The following is a 16,569-nucleotide window of genomic DNA, read 5'->3' as shown; positions in this document are numbered from 1 at the left end:
AGGGGATTCTGTTTCTTGTCTTATATGAAAATTTAACTTTCATTGAAACACTGAACAAACAAGACCTTGAACATTGAGGAAGCACAGACCAGCAGATGATATGTTGCTTTTGTTCCGTCGTGCATAATTCATTCAAACTGACTTTTGGGATGTCATAATCCTTTCAAAATTAAATTCGCCCTTGCAACCTACCCAAACCGCACCAACCATGTTATACAGGGGGAAATTGAGAACCAACCGTTCGAATGAGCAACGAACAGTTCACTCTCTATGATATAAGTATCCTTGCACTACTCGATAGCAGGCAATGGGATTTGGATGAGAGAGATATCGTATATTTGGTTTGTAGCTGTAATATGACATCAAATCGATTCCAGCAATCATTATCATTCAAGGCAAATAAATTACCAGGTCCAATAAACAGTAAAAACAAACACACAAAGAAACATAAGATCACTGACAAAATCGGTAGTACAATCTTGAACCACTATATAAGTGGTGGTACCAGGTGTCCGGAATGGGTAAGCGTACCCTGCTAGCATGCTACACCCGTCAAGATTGTGACAAAGTTATTGTACGGTAATTCAGCTATCTGCTAAATTACTGTTCTGAGTCAAAGTCGGGAATACTGTCTTTCATCATCTGAGTGACAGATTTTCCATACTTAGATATAAGATCTCCATATCTACCATAGAACTTCTTAAAAGATCTAACCAACCTACTTTGTGAAAATCCTTGTCTCACCAGCTTTAAGACTAATAAGCTGTGTCTCTCTTGAAAATCTCCATATGAATCACAAGCTCTACAGTATCTCAGTAGTTGTGAAATGTACACACCATAAGCTGGACTCGACGGAATATTACTGGTCAAGGTAGGGAAAGTTAATGATTTCAAAATTAAATCATCCCTTTTATCATACAACTTGGTGTGTATTGCATTGTGTCTAATTTCAATAAATAGATCAAGATACGATGCTGAGTTCATGCTCTCCGTTGTTTCTTTAATTTCTAATTCATCTGGATATATGTGATGGAGGTAATTAGAAATTCCAGGATTGTTCAAACTGATGAGATCATCAATATATCTATAGGTATTATTAAAGGACTTTGCAACTCTTTTAGATCCTGAACTATGAAGAGTCTGCATGAACACAGCTTCATATGAATACAAAAATAAATCAGCAAGAAGTGGTGCACAGTTTGTACCCATAGGAATGCTATAGTTTGCCTGAATGTCATACCGGCAAATGAGACATATATGTTGTCAATTAGGAAGTGTAGCATCTTAATTACTTCCGTATCAGTGTATTTGCATTTGGCATCACTGTTGTTACTAAAATAGCCTGAATTGTGTTTGATGACAATGTAATCATACCTACGACTGCCATTCTTGTAAAAGAAGGCCTGCTTAACCAATGATGACAACCTAGTTTTAAGCTTGTTGTGTGGGATGGTGGTGTAAAGTGTAGAAAATCAAATGTGCGGATTGAACCATACTTGCTTTTGTTGGTATCTAGAGTATGTAATAATTCTTTAGAATTTTTCAATATCCACATCTGATTAATCCCACTCGTTTCATAAACCTTGTCACAATATCGTACCAGACCAGATTTGATGGTTGACAAAATTGTGGTCAAGAGTTGTGACAAGCGTTTGGTTGTACATCTGCTGCAACCTGCTATAAAACGTTGCTTATATGGATTCTTATGGATTTTGGGAATCCAATATAGTCGAGGTAGAACATTGTCATCATTTGATAGCTTGATGCCAAAGCCCGGTGGGATTTTGCCATGTTTTTCTAACTGTATGTTAAACCTCAATTTATCACGGTGAACAAAGGTCGCAGTCCTTACCATGCGATCTATGGTTGTTGGTACACGTTGTGTCATGCTACGTCAAAAGGGGCGCTGTTGCTTGAGCATGACGGGCCTGTCGACTTTGAACAATCGAATCCCACCGTGACACCCCGATGGGCTTAATATAGAATGTCTGACACAAGTTAGGGGATTTCTTTCTGGATAAAAATTCCATCGTCATAGTAAATTTCTTTGATTTTTATCATTCCCCTCAGAAACATTTCGTGCACATTTACCCACATCAAATAATCAACGAAACAGTGAAAGATTTCTTCTTACTGATGTAATAGCATTTAGTTTATAATATTTTGACCATGAATTACAAACTAACAAAATGCATCCTGCTTCGGTCTATCTTCACCTACTTGTCACCGCCATCAACGGGGAGTTCACAACCCGTTCCTTTGAAATGTGTACGTGTCTTTTGTCCGCGCTGTAGTTCCGGATGTACGCGACCACCCATTGGTCACATAATACGCGCGGATAGTAGTCACAACTGACCAATCAATATTCGTCAAACGAAAATACTCCGTGGGTTATACAGAATGTGAGAATAAATCTATCCCTATGGTGTTGTCACACTCCCAGCGTACCAGGGATGTGAGTTACGGTTTTCTGTGCGTTAATAGAGCCGAACCATGAATGATTTCTGAGCTACACTACAAGCAATATATTATGTATATGCCCGAATTTGTTTACGATACTTTTTGGATGTTACCCTCACAGCAATTGCGAAGTAGATTGAAAGTATGCAAATCACATGAATCAAATATCAGGGGATCCGACCAAACGTTGTACCAGTAAACGAAGTCGCAAAAGAGACAAGACTTGTCCGACTTTCTGTCGTCAGCCGCCAATATAAGGCGCACAGTGCTGTAGTTCACCAATGAATTCCTAAAATGTATTTTTGCATCGTCCATGATGAAATACTCAGCTTGGCTCACTGCCTTTGAACAAATTCAAGTATTCTAGACTTGCGCTGATGTTAATCAAACAAGACAGATCTGAGAGAAATGTGATCATCGTCGTACACCACGCCCTCTTCGGCGAGTCTTATCACCCAACGCCGAAAAGGCCGTGGTATCACTGGCCACGTTTAGCGTTCACGCATTGCTGCAGGCTCTATGATAGTCGAGGAAAAACCTACGAGCCATCATTGATTTTTGCGGAGGTCAACGGAGCGGAAATAATTGCTCTGGCCTGCGAGAATGAAATGTGATATGCGTGCCACCACTTGTCAACAAAACTACCAAATTTACAACGTTTACGTTTATTAAGCTTATCATCCATCTAAGTTGAATAATGGGTGCGCCCGAATCGAAATCGTCAAAGTAAATCGTCAAGTTGTTTAATAAATTTTATAATGTTTAAGTATCGCTCGTTGTTGGACGACATTTCGTTTCTCCTAACATTTACAGTTCGGTTCATTTGACAACGTTTAGCTATTCGATCTCGATCTATTAAAAAAAACTTTCACCATCTACTTAATACACATTTTTTCTGATCTATGTATTATAAACACCATATAATAGATACTGCCTCTACGTCTATGTGCACATTTTTGCCTTCAGTGAATTTCTCAGGCCCAACATTGAACGTACGGCAGGTAAATTTGAGTCAGCTGTAGTCTGCCGCGGAAAACTTTATTTAGCTTGAAACCCGCCGTATCCCGGGTTGCTGCCCAAATAATTATTGAAAAAAGTGAGATTTTGTAAGCTTTAGTATTAAATCTAATGTACTTACTTTCTATCTGCAACCGTATGAAAACACTGGCGGTGCTTACCTTATTGGTTCTCATCCCGCGTTCTCACCATCGTTATACTACTGGTGACGGTTACGGAAAGGAGGGAACGATAATTTGTTGTGCGCAAACGTGATGCGCACTTTGTCAAACTTTCCGATCTGCTTGATCCAGCGAGCACATTTTGAAGATGTTCAATTTCAAGTATACACTATAACACGAAAGCTAAGGAATAAATTGATGGCCTTATCTCCGACTTATCGTCTAACCTAAGTGAGCTTTTGATAGGGAAAGATACAGGTGTAATATTTAGACCATGAACAGTAATTTTGTATACCTTTGAAAGCCATAAATTTACGTTCAAATTCCAGAGTTATAAACTACACAGAATCGATAACAAAAAATCAAGGTTGTTTATTTATTTACAGTGCGAGGTGTTAGAATCTTCCACTTTGTGAGGGTAGGAGTCATCAGAACAGTCAAAGTTAAACTGAAGTTCGTAGCGGACCCGTATCGTGCGACAAATATGTACTGTGTCCAAGGTAAGTTGGCGATTGATGAAAGTTGAAACATGTTTACCATGACATACACTGTAAAATATAAATGTTGCAGCTATGTTGATGTGATGCATCTAGTTATCGTGCATGAAACACATCGTTTGTAAACGAGAAAGTAACACTAGCGAAGTTCCGACCCCCTGTAGATGACATCTGGTGCACATACGGAGTAATTAAAGCCTTCAAGAGTATAATTTTAATTTTAGTGAAATGATTACTTTTTGCTGAAAATATCATATTCTTCTAACACCCTCACAAACTAAGACAAAATGAAAAAAACAAAACAAAGAAATTATTGAGATTCTATTGTGACGAAACATTAACGGATCTAGGAACGGGTCAAATCCAAGGTGAGCGGATCTTATACCTAGTACTCACGTTCATGTTCATCCTTGTTCATACCTGTCAATGCAAGCATTTGTGTTGTCACTCACTGAAAGTTAAATGAGATAGCACAGGGGTATCTGAAATTTTAAGACGTCAATCGATTTGGAAATGTAATACCTCAGACTTGAGCAAGTCACGGTGGAAAATAGAAGCATGTGTTGCGATTTCTAGCGGTCAAAACTACGCTCTTCACGTAATTTTTTTTGGTGATTTAAAAAAAAATATCCGGCAATATGATATGCACATAACCAAAGTCGGTTCGGTCGAAATATAATTATATATATGCACTTTCTTCAGAACTACAGCAGTTCGAAGTTTCCAGAAAAAATTCCATGGTTCAACTTTGCAAGAGATGGCAAATGGTTAACCCGCAATCGGCTAATATGCAATCATGGCGTCTGACTGCCCCTTCTATAAACTCATGTGTCCGGGGGCGTTATATATTCTTCAACATATGCGCCAGAATGGCACAGTTCCGTACAGGGCCAGTAAGGAGATATTTAGAATGGAGAAGATTGTATGGTGTTCTCATAACTGTTTTCAGTTTTTAAAATTACTGTTATTGTAATTTGATTTCAATCAATTCATAAATCCTACCATTATACCATTTTTTTACTGTGAATTTCCATTACAACCTGAAGACTTTTTCGCGGAAGACGCTTATATAGTAAACAACATAAATAAATCTTGAATGTCCAAAAATGACCCCGTTTATCTATCCCCAACGTAACTCATATGTCGGATTTCGGGAGCTCCGAGGCAAAATCTCCATGTTGGCTCTGATACAACATGTAGACGTCAGTGTTAAAACGTATCCCCTCAGTGATGCATTACCGACAAAATTAATTTTCAGACAAAAAAGCGGCGTGGGCAGCCTAAAAGTAGACTGACTCACACATTAAATCGACATTTTTTACCCGCGATTTCTCGTATAAAACATTGTAAGGTCATACGGAAGTCACAGTGACTCAAGGGAACTACATATCAGTTGAAAAGATGGTGATTATATCAGCAATGCCAAGTCCAAGACTCTGTAGTTAATATATCTGTAATGCACAATGCATGATAGAGTCGTTTAATTTGTTAATTTTTTCGTCAATAAACAGCAATCGCAGATACAAACACACGGTTATAGCAACGCGAAACTCCCTGCCATCCTTCAGACAAGTCTGAGAGCGCGAAATTCCACCAAGGAACTATTATTTGAACTTCTCCGGGATACAATAAAACGCTGAGGTATTTTTTTCACTTGATAGTTTGTTTGTTTGTTTGTTTAGCTGGTACAACCCTTTTCAGAATTAGAGCGCGAAGCCACTGCAGTGAACTGCAATAAAACTGCTTTCACTAATTAGTTTCAGCTGTAGCCGTGGCCACTTTGGTGTTGAACAAGGCTACTTGATAAAGACCAAAAAGTCTGCTTGTACGAAGGCAAAACTAGCTCTGTCTGAGGCTCGAGTTGTAAATGAGAGTTTACGATTGGCACCCTGTGTTCAAGATTAAGATACATTGTAACATTACCATGCACTGGTCCATGTACAAATCTTTTTTATTTCAACTTCCCCAGACAAACTGCTGCATGGGGCATACAATGTTGTCGACTTTGCCAGCTGGCTAAAGCTGAAACTAATTAGTGTGAGCAGTTTTATTGCAGTTCACTGCAGTGGCTTCGCGCTCTAATTCTGAAAAGGGTTGTATTTTTTCATTGCTGGACTGTTGACATTCAGTGCACGATATAAAGTGCGGGAAAAGCCCCCCCTTCCCCCGGATACAGCTCATTTCTCTGACAACTTGAAGCAACGTTTATTGTCAGTGTACACATTTTACAACACTGAATCTAACTCTGTTCTTTGTTTTTCAATTATTAGTATTTCTGTATTTTTGTTTAAACTTTGGGTACAGGTTTTATTTAGATTACATCCGTTGGCGACAAATTGCTGGGGTGACGGACTGCATGCAGTGAACAGGACTGCGCCCTCTATTTCGACAACTTTGAAGCCTTTGTTTATAGCTTAGTACGTGTGGCTTGTCTTCCCCCTGGCTCACGCAGACATACTCACCGACATGAGAAAAACCTATTTGGTAAAACATTCAAACACACATAAAAGACTCTCTTAATGTTCTTGGATAAACTTTTTCTTTTTTTTTAAATTTACGTTTATACGCTCTGCTCATTATTGGTTACGGTGCATCGTCACTTAAACTGTACATAACGCGTGTCGATGGTTTTCACTTCTTTCGGCCCGAATACCGGACAACTTCTTTGGTTTACTTGGGATTTCATAATGTATTTCTCTTTTGATTTCATTCTACTGTTCCGTTTTCTGCGCTATAGATTGATCGACCTTTAGACTGAGTGTTTATACCTTATGGGCAGGTACATCTAACATGGCTATTGTTTCCATTGATCTTTAGTTTTCATATAAGAATACATACATACAGGGAAATTAGCAATGCTCGTGTACGCAGTACAATGCTGGGGTACAGAAATCTAAGAGACAGAAATACAATTCAAGCAGTTTATTACTCATGGTGATGATTTCACAGAAGTTGTACCCAAAAATCCCTTCAAGTCTAACAAAAGCTATAAGAGCTTTAAATTCTGTGATGTTATTGTCGCAAAATTATAATCGTGACAAAACTAAAAGTACTCCTCTATGCATGTATATTTCAAATGTAAAGTGTGTAAAAAACAGTAGATAACTCACAATCTTAAAGGAATAAAATTGTATGATATACTGAGATAGCTTATAATGGATACAGATTTTTTCATTAAAGATCTTAATCTCAATCAACAATACCAAATTCTAAATCATATTCTAGAATGCAATATTTACAAATCTTAGTTAAAACAGTTTTCATGCCGGCTTAAATTTAAAAAGGAAAAGCAATTGCATCAATTCTAATTTACTGCCCAAAATTCGTAGGTAATTCAATCGAGATGGTGTTTGCTTCAAATATATTATCTAATTTTGCCAATCGTACAAATCTTAAAATGACTTGAGAATGCAGTTCACACCGAAAGTGTTTTAAATATTTGTTACATCATCAGAAGCACTACAAAGCTACGATCAAAGAAGAATCGCCAGTCTAAACACATGGAACACAGAAAAGTCATCCATAAAGTCAACAACGAAAGAAGCAGGAAGAGCATCTAGTTTTACCCTTGCTGGTGCGTAAGTTGTTGACAATGTCAAAGTTAATCCGATGACAGTTAGACACAATGGAGTACAAATACCGTAATAATGTGAAAACAATACATAGCGAACAGGTCTACGGCCCTCGTTACTTTTCAACATTTTGTTACGGTCGAAGGAAAATTTACAAGTTTGAAAAACTGTTGATAAAATGTTCCTGAAAATACTGTGATACATAAAAGTTTAAATTTCTCCTGTAAACATATGTGAAATAGTATGCCAGTTGTATTTATGTTTATCAAGGTTGTTTTTACTAATGCCAATAAACCCTTCTAATACGGTACCTCAATGTTTCAAATTAAACTCTTGAAAGTAAGTAACTTTGAGATTTTTTTCCTACTCCTACTTAAATGAATAAAATTCTCGGCTACCTACGATACAAAAATTTACAAATTCAGGTCAAGTGGTATCTCCCTACAAAAACTGATTTGCTTAATAAAGAATTTCTGAACTCAGAAAACATGCCCCAAGTATAACTAATGTCTGACCAAAATCGTTTTAATAGTCGCGCCAGCGGCTTACTGACTACGCATGCGCTTATTCATAATATACTATGCGAGTAACCGGAAGTGTACCCTTCTTTCGTGGGCGCCGCCATGTTTTTTTTTGAGTACTCGTAAATAAACAAATACTATACAAATTATTATTATATAACATGCCGTTTATAAAATATACCTCTTTATTAGCCAGTAAATGTTATTATGCACCTTGTCGCTGATACAGAATATCGTTAATATAGATAAAGGGAGAAACAGTCGCGCATATGAACGGTGGCATACGCAGAGAATGCTGGGATTGAATTTTAGAAAAGCGCCCCAAGTGTCAATAATTAAATTCAAAATTGCCAGTTTTTAGACGGAACGCTATAGTTTTCAGCTTGCAAGTGGAAGTTGGGCAGTGCGGTTACCATTGCAATGATAATGATTGCATGATACGTCCTAGTTTAAAGCAATAGGCTGTTATCAATGTAAAACTTGCCAATTTTTGTCCAAAATTTTTACACGTTACAGAAAATCTATAGGCCTACCTGCACTGCTGCAGGGTTTGACGTCCGCGCGTGTACGTACGTGAACTGCTTTCATCAGGGGAAACTGGGCATAGTTGTCATATATACGTTTATGAAGTAACAATTAATTACATTTTATCATGAATCAATACAAATAACATTGCCAATCTTAACCCCTGGCGCGACACCAAGGGCTGAGCCCTATATAATATTACTCAATGTTTGTAAAACATAACATATTCTATGACAAAATACAATCTGAAGCAGGAACCTTTGAATCATTCAATGATTCATTTTAAAGATTTAACTATGCTTTAACGTCTAACGAAATTTGTAAAAAGTCCAAATTTACAAGCATGCGTAATTTCGTAGACATGCAGATGTCATACTTTAACGTATAAAAATCTCCATTAATTTTGATAATTTTAAGGCAATACATAAATAATTAGGGTACAAGTAAATCAATTATCGACAGTCTTAATGATTTTTATACAAAATATATAATTTTAATAAAGCATACAAAGTGTAAGAAATCGTGATTCATGAAGTGAACCCATTTTAAGTATAAGCTCTGAAGAAAATTGTACAGTAAAATATAATCCACACTGAACTGTGCTAGTTAATATCTGCCAAATCCAAACATTTACTTTGCTGAAAACATTGTTTTGACCAAATATCAAGATGGAATTACAATATTAAATTGATCAGTCTACCATTGTTATTGGAAGATAGAGGGCTAGAAGTAACTAGTTTAAAAAAGTGTACATAAAATTGAAAATACCTCAATGAAAAGTTCTTTCAAAACCTTGACCATGTTAAAAAGTCTGGTGCAACCATATGCAAAGTCCATGTAATAGATCATTCTTTTTTCAAATTCATCGCTAATTCTACGTCTTTATGAAGATAAGATCCACAATTTAAAGATAAATATGATAATTGACCGCTTTTTTATTTACCAGTCTTTCAAATTCAACAAAGAACCAGTGTACGTATGCGCTCACTGAAAGCTGGTCTGGTTCAACGATGACGGCGCCAATGGCGGGCGTACATCACGTCAGGTCAATGTACAACGGGCAAGATCTGTTAGGCTCGTTTTGCATCAATTTGCCGTTAGTCAAAATAACAATTTCCTAGTTCAACTTTTCATCTTTAAATTATTGCTAGAAAAGATTGGTAAAGGCTTAAGGACAAACATTTAGAGGGTTGTCCGTAATGTGTGTTCTGACATTCTCAACGGCCCCTACAGTGGATTGATATTCCGCCATTGTGGGTAAACATATACTTCAACGGATATTTACATGGAAGGTTTTTATGCTATATCGTTGTACAAAGCTACGAAAAATAATGTTACGCAAAAAAGCGTGCTTTACAAGAGTAAAATTCTTCCTATGTCACGCTAAAAGAACACCAAAACAGTTTCTTATGCACTATTTTTTTCATCATAGCGATGAGGTCAACCTGCGGACGTATACAACATGAACAGTGTGTCTTGGATTAGTAGCAGACTGAATGGACCGTGTTTCCGTTTAAAATCGTGAAATTCCGACCTTTTGGGGTGATCGGAGTGGAATGTAAGAATGAAAAGTGCTTTGGACCTCGGCCGACCAACAGGTAAAGTTTGAACATTGTATCTATTGATTTGCAGCAAATATGACAAGATTTGACAGCGATGCTTTGATCAATGGTTTCAATGAATACTGTCAATGCAATCATGTATACAATTATCAAAACACAACTTGTAAAAAATATGAAAATTTCAACCGATCGCTTCGATTTTCACTTTCTCAGCTTCATTACATTCTGACGTGAAATTCTAACCCTAACATGCCATGGAAAATTTCAAGCATTTCCAAGAAAAACCATGATAATGTTTACATTTTGCAATGCAATCATCTCAAACCATTGAATACAAACAATACCTTCATCAATTTTCAAAAATATTCTTTTAAAAATATAAAATGTCAACGTATCATTACAATTTCCACTTTTCCAGATCAATTACATCAAGACGTAAAATTCTAACCCAAACATGGCAGGGAAAATATCAACAATTCTCAGAAAAATGAGAATATTTGTATTCTTGCATTCATTACAATTGCTCTTCAACAAACCAGAATACAATTTCTTGACAGTTGTACAAAAATTACTCTTTAAAAAAATACAAAATTTCAACCAATGACTTCAATTTCACTTGGAGTCTCTTCCTTACGTCCTAACGTAAAATTCTAGCCCAAACTTGGCTGAGAAATATTGAGAGTTTTGGTGAAAAAAGAGGAATTTTTACTTTGGATGGTGTTGTTGTGTTGTAGAGTTGTATTTGCTGCAATACTTGCATAAACTGTCTTCTCATATTTCTTACGTGTAAATTACACGCACAGTGCCATCACTGACTGTATAAACTATTCTACCGTCTGCAAACACTGCAATGAACTCAGGCGTCCATCCACAGTTACATCTGTCAGGTATTCACCCTGTGCGCTAAAGATCTTTACTTTCTTCTCATCTGCTACATAAATATTTTCTCCAATTGCATCAACACTGACTCCACGTGGCTCTACTAAGTGTTCATGTCCAAATGTGTGCAATGTGTTGAGATTACTATCCAAAACATAGATACAATGTTCACCATAACATGGCACTATGAGTTGATATTTGCTATTCATGGTCAGATACCAGGGTGAACTGAGTTGTTTACTTGAAATCATTTCACCAGCCTTGCTGTATTTTATCACATGGTCATTGTAGTAGTCAACTACAAAAACAGTGTCGTCTGGACCAAGACATATCGCAGGTGAATCGACTTCACCAATATCTATTATTTGTTTCAATCTACTCTTTGCATCGCACACTAGAATGCATTTGTTGCCATCGTCGGCAATGTAATACAAATTGTTTTTAGACATTTTCACATCTGTTGGTCTGAAAATATTTGGCAAGCCATGAAAAGTGATTGTTGATATGATCTGTGCAGTGTCTGCTGTTACTGTCTTCACACTGCCAGGCTGGTCACCATATCCATTGTCACTGACAACTACTTGTCCATTGTGGTTTATTGTCAATCCCCATGGACTCCTGACTTCTCCTGGTCCATTGCCTTGCCTTGACAATCTTCTGACTGTGTCTTTGGGAACAATACCTGCCATTACAAATGTAGGTCAAAGGTCATCACAGCAGACTACCTTCACAAAAGCTATTTTTTGTAATCAAAACATGACATTGACCTAGAAGTGTTACCATAGCAACAACAGAAATCGACAAACACATCAGAAAGTAGTCCATTAGACCACCGTTACCATGGCAACATTATTTTCATTTTTTTTTGAAAAAAATGCCAATATCAATGCTTTTGACAGAAAAGTGAATGTAGTGCTACAGTTGGCCATTGACAATTATTTTTGGCTCGATTTTGACCAAATCTGAAATAGTAGATCCTAATAAAATTCTTGCTGCTTTTGTGAAGTGTTTTGCAAAAGTTGTAATTTATTCAAACTATTTTAATAATTACTTAATTAATTCATTATTAGATTCAGAGAACTACAAAAGAAGATACAACTCCTTCATCTTGGATGGATTTTCACCAAATTTGAAATAGTAACATTCATTGAGAAATTGATATTCTTATGACGCTTTCCAATCAGTGTTTTAATGCTTTTTAAATCATCTTATGACGTAACTGTCAAAAAAAGTTATTGATCAAACTCGTAGTTCAAATATCGCTAGAAAGACCTTGAAATGTTTTGAAATCATGATTAACAAACAATTATAATTTATGGGATTTTCTGCAAATGTTTTAACAAGCATAGATAAAACTCCTTTTTCCTCAAAATTCTTAGTTTTATTGTATAACATGTTACATAGTGGATCTCTGTATGGAGTTAGCTATTGGAATAGTTTTAATAATACAGATTGAGTTTATAATGAACTTTAGTCCGGGTTTCACAAAGTATCATGAGACAAACATTGAATTTTGTTAGCATTATCCTAACCAAATGTTTTGTTAAAAAATGTCTTTTACCATTTTATTTACTTGTATTGACGAGGTTTTCATAAGACTTTAAAAACTTGATTGTGATTTACATCTATCAAACTATTTTACATCAAATAATTTATGAGGCAAATTATCTATTTGACCAGGATAGCCCTGAAGGGAATACAATAATATCTGAATGGATCTTGTTCACACCTGTTATGAGATATTATTACAGAGCGAGAGGTTTAAACTTTGTGTCTCATTCGTCAGATATTATTCTACTGAAAACAATAAAATAGCTTGTATTCTTCCTGGACTTTGGTGAAAATCTAGCACATTGATCTCAACTCACATTTTTACAGTTTTACAACATTTCTCATTAGTTCAGACAGACGGTCAAGGAAACTTGTATGTAGATCAGTGGATCTTATAAACAAATATTGAAAGTATTATCTTCTAGACTGATTTTGACCAAATTTGACACACTAGGCTGTTCATTTGAAATTGAATAGATAAATCTTTGATTTTATCATAAGTGAATGAAATCTTACCATATGTAAATTCAATTAATTGATGAACATTGTTGATCAAACAGTGCAGTTCTTTTAATATTGATAGGATTTTTGATCAAACACTGCAGTTCCTTTGATATTGATAGCATTTTTGATCAAACTGCAGTTCCTTTGATATTGATAGGATTTTTGATCAAACACTGCAGTTCCTTTGATATTGATAGGATTTTTGATCAAACACTGCAGTTCCTTTGATATTGATAGGATTTTTGATCAAACACTGCAGTTCCTTTGATATTGATAGGATTTTTGATCAACACTGCAGTTCCTTTGATATTGATAGGATTTTTGATCAACACTGCAGTTCCTTTCATATTGATAGAATTTTTGATCAAACACTGCAGTTCCTTTCATATTGATAGGATTTTTGATCAAACACTGCAGTTCCTTTGATATTGATAGGATTTTTGATCAAACACTGCAGTTCCTTTCATATTGATAGGATTTTTGATCAAACACTGCAGTTCCTTTGATATTGATAGGATTTTTGATCAAACACTGCAGTTCCTTTGATATTGATAGGATTTTTGATCAAACACTGCAGTTCCTTTCATATTGATAGGATTTTTGATCAAACACTGCAGTTCCTTTGATATTGATAGGATTTTTGATCAAACACTGCAGTTCCTTTGATATTGATAGGATGTTGATCAAACCTAGATGATTTGGTCTATGTACAGTGAAGCGTTTCTACAGTACTGTGTAGATCTCTGCATACATTGTGAGACTACTGATATGATGTTGGGTTTATATTCAGATTTTCACACATCAAAGTGGTTGCACAAGACCGCTGTGGGCACAAGACCACTAATTAATTTCCCATAGGCCACCACAGTAGCGTTGAGCTTGATTTTCCTATTTCAAAACATTCAGCGGCATGAATCCTCTTAACATGTGTTAGGTCAACGTCAGCTTGACTACTGATTAATAATTTTTTTGTATGGGCAAGTCCACGGAAATTTTGAGATAGCGATGAAAATAGCGCCCTCAGTGGTGTTTTTGACAAATTTCAGGCTTATTGTTATGATTTCTATTAGCCCTAGAAGTCTCCTCATCTTACCACCGAATGTTTCAGCCATTATTCACAACGGTCTGCATTTTGATTCAGGCAGAAAAACATCTTTACAAAAATTCTTGACGTTAAAGTTCAAACTAAACAAGCATCCATGCAGATATCAAAACTTCCAGGTCTGCACTATTTTTCTTCCGAACTATCTTCGTTACCCGAAAGTGAATTAGTGGGCTTGTGCCTGATGTTCGGTTTATATTCAGATTTTCACACATCAAAGTGGTTGCAACAGTGTTAAATGCATGTATTTATCAAATTTTCCAATCTTAATCAAAACATGAATTTTGAAATCAATCAGTCAGTCTTGCTAACACAGTTCACACACAGTGCATATATCACCAAAATCTAGAGCTGCAAGTTCTGCTGTGTGACACAGTTACTGTATGGTTTGTTTTAGGAGGAGTTTTCAGGGTTTTTTTTGAAATATTTGCAATCTTAGCTTGTTGATATTCTGATATTCAGTGGTAGTGAGTTCTGTAGTTGTGGTGTATCATTAAAGAAAGATACATCAACCATATTTGATGTGTTTGTTGGTATTTCTTACTTGACGAATGGAGACAAGGATATGGCACATGAGAATTTAGTATCACTTTTGCAGGAGTTTGGTTGTAATCTATTTTGAAAGGCAATATATACATTTTATACTCAGTCGTCTAGCAAACTGTCAGTGTAATGTAAATGAGCTTGAACTGAGAACTGAGGTGATTGGAAAACATTTCCTCTGTCTGTGTGATTATCTAGCAGCTGAATTCTGATCTCATTGTTATGTTATAGTCAATGTAAAAATGATTTCTGTCCAGTCAGATATCCTAGTGAAATCAATAACGCTTATTCAAATCATGCTGGAATTGTATTTTGGGACAGTTTTCCGTGCGTTGGTCAAAAAATCATCTCCCGCAAACAGTTTGTCCGTTTGGTTCAAATTTGGTGTGCAGGTTGCAAAAGGTGACCTAGGTCTGATTAGTTCAAATCGTAAGGAAATGTATACATTGTGGGATTTTTCTAGATATTTTTTTGAAAGGGACAAGGTCGGCTATTTTTCATGAATTTTGTTTGATACGATATACTACGTATATTGTTCGACATGTTGAAAGATACTGATTGAATGGGTGACCATTGCGCATATTTGACCCTGGTTTTAGACACGATACATGAAACCATCACGAAATGAATTAATGTTCATGGCCATTAATGCATTTTCGCGCTGGTTTCATTTAATTTGTCTAAAACCGGCGTCAACTATATACATGGTCACCAATTCATTCAGTATATTTCAACATGTCGAACAATATAAGTAGCATCTCGTATCAAACAAAATTCATGAAAAATTTGTCCCTTTAAAAATATCTTTGATACCCCTTGGTTGACCGCTCTGAAACTTGGTCTTGGGGTTTTTTGAATTGATTTACGTAAGATGTTCAAATCATGTACTTTGGGATTATTAGCGGGTGATTGAGCCAAGGTGTCAGCAACTTGAAACATGATCTACCGTAGGTGGCCAAGTATGTATTACTCTCGCCTTATTTGACCCTTCCATACATTCTACCAACATGATAACCTGATTTCTGTGATTTACACTTCTTGAGTATAAATGTGATTGAACCGTGAACTTGGAAATGACTCTGGCGCCTGTGGTAATACTAGTTAATAACAATAACTGAACATTGATTAGATAAATCATGTGCTGCACTCAGTTGAAGTGTGAAACTTAAAAGCGGTGGTCATTTTGTTGAAAACAGTATACACATATTGACTGGCTATGAGGGCAACAGCATACGTCTGTACCCCGAGGGACTGTGAGTCACCCCCAAAACAGACTGTTTCCCGAGGCCGTAGGCCGAGGGAAACAGTCTGTTTTTGGGGTGACTCACAGGCCCGAGGGGTTAAAGACGTATGCTGTTGCCCTCATGCCAGTCAATATGTGTTTTGTAACACACCTCATCCGTAGCCATGCATAAGAACGTACTATACACAACACTTGTCGCATGTAGGTCTATGATGTAATATGTTTGAGTGGTTCAGTGAGAAAAAGTTTTTCCTAAAAAGATTGCAATACTTCTGCAAAACGTTCAATTCACCTTTGATTATAGTTTTTGTCCGTATCGAGTCCTTGTTGGAAACCAAAGCATTCAATTCTTCTTCAGAAAGTAGGATAAACCAAAAAAATTCTGGATTATAGTTTCGATCGGCCGCAGACGACATCTTTGTTTACATTCCG

At 36.3% G+C, this 16,569-nt stretch overlaps 1 protein-coding gene across 1 annotated transcript in view; it reads right to left on the bottom strand.

The window, feature by feature from the left end:
- Positions 1–7,042: 7,042 nt before the first annotated feature.
- LOC139127419 (uncharacterized) overlaps positions 7,043–16,569 on the bottom strand; it is a 146,456-nt gene continuing 136,929 nt past the window's right edge. Inside the window, exon 10 of the mRNA XM_070693342.1 lies at positions 7,043–11,876. Within this exon, the coding sequence (XP_070549443.1) occupies positions 11,140–11,876 (737 nt within the window). The 3' untranslated portion in view covers positions 7,043–11,139. The remainder of the gene's footprint in view (positions 11,877–16,569) is intronic.

The sequence above is a fragment of the Ptychodera flava genome, unplaced genomic scaffold, assembly GCF_041260155.1.
Source record: "Ptychodera flava strain L36383 unplaced genomic scaffold, AS_Pfla_20210202 Scaffold_31__1_contigs__length_3010019_pilon, whole genome shotgun sequence".
Taxonomy (NCBI): Eukaryota; Metazoa; Hemichordata; class Enteropneusta; family Ptychoderidae; genus Ptychodera; species Ptychodera flava.
Note: the sequence above shows the minus strand (reverse complement) of the source record. Positions and strands in the feature narration are given on the sequence as shown.